The following is an 8,447-nucleotide window of genomic DNA, read 5'->3' as shown; positions in this document are numbered from 1 at the left end:
CTGGCGTGCTGTTTTGGACTCGGCCAAAATCGCTTAGGCGGTTACAGAGCCAAATAAGAAGAAGAAGAGAATAAAGAGCTACAGCAACATCAATCATGCTTAAAATTATATGTAGAATTTAATTAGCTATAAATTTCAGCTTAGCTCTAAACAAATTACAACAAAGGAATGAGTAATCGTTTTAAAACACAACTTTTACAGCTAATCATTTCAAATAATTTCTTTAAGTGGCCATCAGCCCTTACTGCAATTGCAACATGCTTTGTATTGCTTCCAACTTACCTTATATATTCCGAACTATTAGTGAAGAAATCAACCAAACACGCCAACAAATATGTTTCGGGTAAATTGAATAGTGTATTCAATACGTAGACGCGCTTTTCATCCAGTTTCAAAAATTTATTCGGATACAACTCATAAACTTGGTGACTAAAAGTAAAAGAAATGTGAGAAAATTCATAAAATTGCTTAAAAAAATCTCGTTTTCACATACTGTTTAAGAAATTCGAAGCCCCGCACACACACCAATATATTGCCGTAGGCGTCCACTTTCAAGAGATTGCCATAGAGTGTATCAAACCAGAGGCCACGCACCGGAAACGAGGGATCATATTCGAATTGCAGAATTTCTTTGGGATAGCCGTCGTTGACCAGACACTCTTTGGCCAAATCGAAACCAAGTTGCTCATATTGTGGCGATTTGTATTCTAAAAAAAAAAGAAGATATATTGGAACAAAATTAATTGAAATTAAATGAAAGTATAATGGGCAATATTCACATAGGTTTAAATTTATTGTAGTTGATTAAACATACATACATAGGTTATTGAAAACATCTACTTTTTTCCTAGAAAAAATTTGCTAATTTTAAAGCCTTAATTGCAGCCACCTCCGCCTGAAAAAACACTACCGAGGTCTGGAAGCTTAAATTTAAGGTTGATGGAGAGCTCCCTGGAAAGAACCACCGCCGACCCTGCGTCAAGTTTCGGCTAATCCATGTAAAAGTTCACCGTTGCCTCCTTGCAACCACTGCTCTCAGTCCACTCAGCCCTTGATGGGATGTGCATGGGGAACGAACTAGCTGATGTCAGGCTAGCTACGCGGATATCCATTTTATCAGAAATGAAATCGAAGCCCAAAGTCTGACTGCCGCCTATGTTAAGTATGTCGTTAAGGACCAGAGTGGTAGTGGTCCAAAGCGTCCTATTTGATTCCATATCAAACGCCTACTTTGCTAGTTATTTGAAATTGAAGGTGTACAGTTTTTTTCAGGTAGTCCTTATTACATAAATTATATAGCCGAAAACGAACAAGGGAACTATATTTATTCGGTAAAAAAATATTTATTTTTAACGACTTTATAGCAATTCGACGAAAAAATATATTCTCCCCAAAAGAAATATCTGGAAAACTTTTAAAAAATATGGGTCTTCTTATCTTCACTATTTTTCAGTTCTCTGCGTGGGCGTGGAAATATTTTTTTTTTGGACCACGTTAATGCACATACACATGTTTTCAATTAATATCTAATCAGTGACATAGACACTTACCCGCCAGAGTGTAGTCCATATCGAAGCCATAGAATTTGATATTCTCTAAGTGCAGCGACCGGTTGACAAAAATTCTGTAAATAGAAAGACGAAGGATACAAAATTACTACATACACGCCTACATCAAAAAATTACTGCACAGTACATATGTATGTATGTATGTATATAATTATAATATATTACAGCAGCCGCTTAATTAAGTTGCGGTCATCTTTGCAATTAATTCGGCATTCACAATTTCAGCAGCTCATAAAAGATTTAATTAGCAAAAAAATGCTAAGAGTAGGGTTGGATTTGTCGCCTTGCAAAAAAAAAAAACGATTTATAAAACTAATTTGGGACACTCTGGGAAAACGACCACATGGGTCGGCCGCATTCGAGCAATTAATGCGTATGCAATGAAAAATGTGTTAAAATAAATCAAATTGTGAGTGAAGGGCGAAGGTTTATAAAATACAAAAAAAATTAACTGAACAAATTCGAAGAGAAAATATGGCGTGGGCGAGTTGCACTGCCATTGAATAAAATTTTGGAAGAGTTGGGGTATAGGCAGTTAAGCAGCATGTGAAGCCTTCTCGGACAGACTCGATGCTATTATCCGCGCTTAACCCTTTCGGTACATCTTTTTAGATTCGGGCTTTAAAAATCCGATTTTTTTATTAAATGATCCTTAATACTGAATATAATAACATTCAATTTAATTTTTTCCAAAATATGATTCTAAAGTGTTTTTTAGAATGATGCCATATGGCATCATTTGTACTAACTGGTGTGGTAAATACGCAAAGATTTTTTAATATGGTATTTTATTTAATTTAAATTAAATTAAATAACACTACAAAAATTCAATAAAATAAGTTGGAACATGCATAGATTTAATAATTCATAAAAAAATATTACCAGTTGCAATTTACCAGTACAAATATATCGTTATTTGCTGGGGCGGATTTCAGCTCCTTCAAATATTATTGATGCCATATGGCATCATGCAAATTTAAAAGATACCACGCGTTTATTAGCATTTTTTTAAATTAAATTCCAAGTTCTAGCAATATTTGACACTATTTTGGAGACTATAGCATATTTATTTGTTTTTAATTTATTGGGTTGTTTGGTAAAATATAGTATTTTAATGTAGACCTTTCTAAGCGGAAGAAAATCGATGTTTTCGTAAAGTTTTAAAATTGAAATTTTTCATCTACTAAGGATAAAAATAACAATACCGTATTAAAATATAGTTTATAAAACTTTCCATTACAGCGTTGAATATAAAAATATAATTTCAGATAAGCTCAATTAAATCTGTGAGTATTCAAAAGAGCATGACGCCATATGGCATCAAAATAGCGAAAGGGTTAAGGTGGCTACACCGAACAGTAATATACTTTTCTTAAAATTTGTCTAGCTTTTATGATGAACTGATTTTCTTAAACAAAAATTATAAAATTGTTTATTGCTAATACCTCAAGCGCCCACTCTTGTAGATTATGTAAAAATCAAAAATTAAATTAATCCATTAAAAGGAATGTGGGAGAAGCACTTCTTTGGGAGTGCTGCATTATTAGGTACACATTTAAGAGGAATGCGGAAGGTTTCTGGGAAATTATTCTGAGAGTACCTCCGTATTACTCGCTTAGGCGATTTGTGGAATGATATTTCAGTGCTTACTCCCCGATTGCTCATTTTGGAGTGGGATGGGATTACTTCTTCTTCCTAGGGCAACGCATGTTAAAGAAAAAAATACAAAATTACGTACTTACATATATACAGAAGGATAGAGAGCTATGGGAAATATTCGTTAAATCGCCAGGCAGTACTCACCGAGCGATCGAACGATGCGCCCAATATCTACTGGCATACTATTTACACACACATATGTATGTATGTATACGCCTGTGCAAAATTGTTTTTGAGATTTAAAATTAGAAATGCAAATGTGATGGGGTTATCATTAGCCGCCATAAGCAATCTTTATACAAAAGTACTTGTATGTACATATGTGCATACATACATACATATGTAATAATATTGGCTTACAACACAAAATTGCATAGATTAAATGGATTAGTGTTACTAGCTCCATCTCAAAAATATTTAGTTTGGTAAGCAAAGAGGCTTTCTTCTTAATAGCGGCTACAGGCAAAGGCTTACAGGTTGCCTTGCTGAAACGTATCAATTTGAAATAAGGAAAAAATTGGCATCAAAAATGTAGCAGTAAACTAATATCCAGCATAAGTACAACAACAACCTTAATAGCATAGACAAATGTTTTACATGTACATACATAGAAAAAAAAAAAAATTAAAAAAATACCAATAGTCAGCAGCGCCCACAAAAAGGTCAGTAAACGCTTGAATTGACATTTAAGTTAGGTGCTACTGCCATCACCGTCACCGTCGCCCCAATGTTCGTTCGATTCTTCCAGCGCCTCGTTAGAGTGGCCACTGATTTGCTGCTGGCCACTTGCCAAGTATTGATTGTCTAGTAAATTTGCAGCGCTTTAAATTTTTGGCAGCAAACATGTTTCCTCTGGAAATCATGCTGATGTCGAGCTTTTGACAGTGTCATGAATTTTTATTTAGGAGCTTACATATTTACGAGCAAAGATTCGATTTAATATATGCCGCCTGCTAATGGTAGCAAAATATAATTATACAGGACAACAGTCGGACGTATGAGTGGATATTGTTTTTAGAATTTGCATACAAATGAGCTTTTGTATGGATATTAACTTACAACAGTGCTTTAAAAAAGAATAGTGAATATAGCGGTAATTTATGCATAATTGAAATCAAATGAAGCATTAGAAGATTTTGAGTAGGATTTTGTGTGCAAGAACAATTTAATTTTTACTTAAAAATTAGCATTAAATTAAATTGAAATAACGCAAATTTACTTTCCTTGGGACTTAGTAGGAAGATACTAAATAGCTTAGAAAATTTCTTATAACAAATAATTTTTAAAAAGTAAGCAAGTCAAAGTTTGGGCGAAATCGAACATCGCATACCCGGCTGTGGTACTCTTAAAATATATCTCTCCGAACTTCCGTTATATATTTAGCAAGCGCATACCGAAAATTTTTGTTAACATTCGGATTAAAAAGTTTGAAATTTTGATGAAAAGTTTTTTAAGTTTGATCCATTTTTATGAATTTTGTACAAAGCTTTCAATAATTTTTTATATGGTTTTTTTATAGATTGAGCTATATTTAAAATGAAAATTAACGAAAACGATTTATGATGTAAAACATTTTGAATATTGTGGTAAAACTAAATTACAAATACTTCTGTGAGTGACTGTAGCTTCTATATAAGATTGCCAAATTCGGCTTTCCTAACAGATGGAAACCCTCTTCAAAAGTAATTTCAAACAAAAACTTTCTTAAATCTCTTCCGCCTGACATTGTGGCAACCCTCTTCAAACACCTCAAACATATTCAAATGCTCAAACTAAAGATTTTTTAACACTCGTGTCAACCCATATTTTAATATATCGTATAACTTGAGAATAATTTATTTAAATTCGACTTTTCAAACAGGTGGCAAATTTCTGGAAAATGTTGTTAAACTAAAACTTTCTTAAACCTTTTTCGTCTGGCACCTATGAATATTGTGATAAATATCTAAATTACCTAATTGCATTAATCCAAGTGGAATTTAATTTTTAAACATATGTCAACCCCTTCCAAAGTTAAGAAATAAAGCATTTTCAAACCCACCGCGGTTGATACCCATATTTAAATAATTTATTTGACTTATTAAATTATTTGAAATTCAATTTTAACAGGTGGCAACTCTCTTAAGATTTCTTAACATTTTTTGATTTGACACTCATATTTTAATACTTCACATAAATTATTTGTACATAAGTTAACTAAATTGGACTTTTGAAACAGGTGGCAATCCTCTTCAAAATATTTTCAAACTGAAACTCCCTTAAAACTTTTTCGTCTGACAACTTTATTGCGATACATATTTAAACTGCCAAATACCCTTATTCCCTTTTTGTCATTTTTGTTAAAAAAAAACAAAGACTTTTCAAAACTATTTCGATTGATACCCATATTGTAATAATTGCCGCTTTGAAACACCAAACAATCCAGTAAGTATACCAGTTCATTAACTAGTATTTGCTAAAGCCCTACCATTTTGAATTAAAAACGCAGTTATACTATATTTGGCTCCTAGTTTTGTGAATATATTGATTTTTTCGTAAGTTGTAAACATTTTTGGTTTTTCTCGCAGGGTGTTATGATAGCTTCACCAAAAAAAGATTATTATTATTTTTTTTAAGCTCTTATCCATATTTTACAGCACGATATGGACACTAAAATGTCAAAACTAAACCAGCGTTGGGACTTCCGAAACTCGATTCGGGAGTAAATGACTCGAAAAATCGAAAACGAAATTTTTGGAGCAGATATATATATATATTTTTTTTTAAATTGTTAAAGGAAAAATTGTTACATCTTTAGGTACTTTTTCACTTCATCAAATTGTTTTCTATACTAACGCACTGTTTTGCATATGTATATACCCTGCCAAAAATGCGACTAATCCGGGATGACTCCGGGAGCAATCGCAAAGGAAAATGCGACTAATAGCACTTTTGATCTCTTTATATGGAATGGACTGTTCGCTTTTGTTCGAGCATGTCCTATGAAGAGACTAATTGGTCCCCTTTATACCCGAACGGGTACAAAAAGCGACTAGTTTTAATAAATAGAACACAAGAAAATATTTAATTAAAATTTTTGTCACTCCAAATTTAGTTTTGGAACTCACTCGCGATGCAAATTTACATCGTTACATATAATCATCACATTTTCTGAGGAGCTTTGGGTATATGTTAGAAATGTAGCAGCAGGAGGTCCACCGAAAGCAGTAAAGTTTTGAAAGAGGTCTACAAGAAAAAATTTTTGGAACCTCTGATTTAGACCATAGTGCATAGTGCGTATAAAATAAATAAAAAAAAAGTTCTGAAAAATATTCAACCATTTTTCGTTTTATCAGCCAAATACAATGTACTAAAAAATTTGCTAGTACCAAGCACATAAATTTCTTAGACCAAATATCCTTAACTTGCTTTCAAATACTAATAAATTTTAGGAAATTATTGTTTTTGTAAACAAACAAATAATTAGTTATGTAAATTCGCTAATTTTTAAGACAAAGACAACAAGCTACGGTAATTAAAAAATTTACGAAAATGAAAAAAAAAATTGACGACTTGTCTACTCTGCACTCACCTTTTATTTCACTAAAAAACCATCCCTGTTTTCCATTGCAGGAGGTTTGCCTGCTGAGATAGGTGTAACCGCTATTAAAAAATTGGTTATTTTTATTTTTCAGTTCTTCTTAGAACCTAAAGGTGGTTGCTTAGTATCTCAATTTTCGCCTATCAATTTAATAATTATTTTTTAATGCTTGTCCTCATGGTTCTTAAATTTTATATCTAAATACAAACTTAAGGAGGAAAATTTATAAATTCGCTCACTGTCACCTCACACCAACGTTACTTTTTTTGAATGGGAAATTTATAACGTAATTAAATAATAATTTTTTATTGCCTTAGCGGTTGTTCGAAAATTCAATTCACATCGTAAATCGCTAAAGCAACCGCTAATGGCGTTTAAATACCCTCCGCTCTCTCCTATTTGGCTATATCAAAATATTGCAGTCAAATAGATTTGTATTTCATCCACAGGAAAAGAATGAGGGGTGCGAAAGTAAAGGAAATCCAAATTAATGGAAAATAATGTTGCTTTTATTTATTTTTTTTTAATTTTTTTTTTTTGGAAAAGAAGAAAAACCACTTTATGCCCAAAACTAAAGTCACGCTAACAACAACACAAACACAGAGCGTTAAACGGAGCAAATTGTGAAATGCGACGTTTTCACTGTAAAAAAGAGGATAAAAAGTCAAGCTGCCAGCAGTAGAAGAAAGTAGCAAAAAGCAGCGTAAATACGAATGCTTTGTAGTAAGCAGTTAAAAGTTACAAAATGAGGAATAAAAGTAAGTGGCTGTACAAAGCCTGAATACAATTTCGGCCAAAATAGCGAAAATTTGCAAGGAGTAAGTGGCCAACACAATGCTCGTAACAAGGGAGAAACAAAATTTGAAAAAAAAGAAAGAAAGAAAGAAAAAAAAAATTAATAATGCGAAAAAGGCAGCAGAAATTACGAGTACAAAGCCCAACTACGATCTGTCCGGTGGTATCCTATCTGAGCGGCGCACATCCACACTGTGGCAAGCATATTTTTGGCATAATTTCAAATTATGTAAGTGCACCCTCCCGCGTCGCATTTTGCTGCTGCTGTTGCTGTTGCTGCTGCTGCTGCCTTCATGTAGTTAACTGAAAATGACACAGCAACACGTGTATGAGAATTTAAGTAAATCGTCTTGGCCAGCCTGCAACCGACGGACATTAACAAATGTTGTTTGTGGGTGTGACATCTCTGTGGGCTGCTTGGGTGCGACCGTAAAAAGTAGCAAGTGGCAAGTGGCAAGTGGCAAGTGGCAGCAGAGCAAGGTTGTGGTTGGTTTGTTTTTTCGCTTTGTTATGCCACATATCATTTGTTGTTGTCACGCTGTCATAAGCAACAAGGATTCCTCACTAAATGAGCAATATAAGCAAATCAAGCAATGAATTAGGAGTGGAAATTTTCGTAGTTGCACAGTGGTGGCCAGATACCAGTTTACTAAATATACTTATATACAGCATTTTCCAATTAAATGCAACCATTTTTAAGTGAAACCCCTTTCAAATTAAATGAAACCTTTTTCTGTCAAAGCGAAACCTTTTTCAAATTAAATGAAACTTTTTTCAAATTATGATTATGAAATATCATATCTTCTTCTTCTTCTTCTTCTTATTTGGCGCTGTAACCGCCTAAG

General features: G+C 33.2%; 1 protein-coding gene across 6 annotated transcripts in view; it reads right to left on the bottom strand.

The window, feature by feature from the left end:
* The window catches only part of LOC118733155 (cytosolic purine 5'-nucleotidase), a 64,196-nt gene that overhangs the window by 9,728 nt on the left and 46,021 nt on the right, over window positions 1-8,447 (bottom strand). For all 6 annotated transcript variants that reach the window (XR_004992205.1, XM_036462425.1, XM_036462427.1 and 3 more), the window contains 3 exons: window positions 1,551-1,624; window positions 494-707; window positions 283-429 (listed from right to left, as the gene is read on the bottom strand). Coding sequence is in view for 5 of the 6 variants with exons in the window: in XM_036462425.1 (XP_036318318.1) it covers window positions 283-429; window positions 494-707; window positions 1,551-1,624 (435 nt within the window). In the remaining variant the exon portion in view is untranslated. The remainder of the gene's footprint in view (window positions 1-282; window positions 430-493; window positions 708-1,550; window positions 1,625-8,447) is intronic.

This window comes from Rhagoletis pomonella, unplaced genomic scaffold (assembly GCF_013731165.1).
Source record: "Rhagoletis pomonella isolate Grant_MI unplaced genomic scaffold, Rhpom_1.0 Rhpom_scaffold_00002, whole genome shotgun sequence".
NCBI lineage: Eukaryota > Metazoa > Arthropoda > Insecta > Diptera > Tephritidae > Rhagoletis > Rhagoletis pomonella.
Note: the sequence above shows the minus strand (reverse complement) of the source record. Positions and strands in the feature narration are given on the sequence as shown.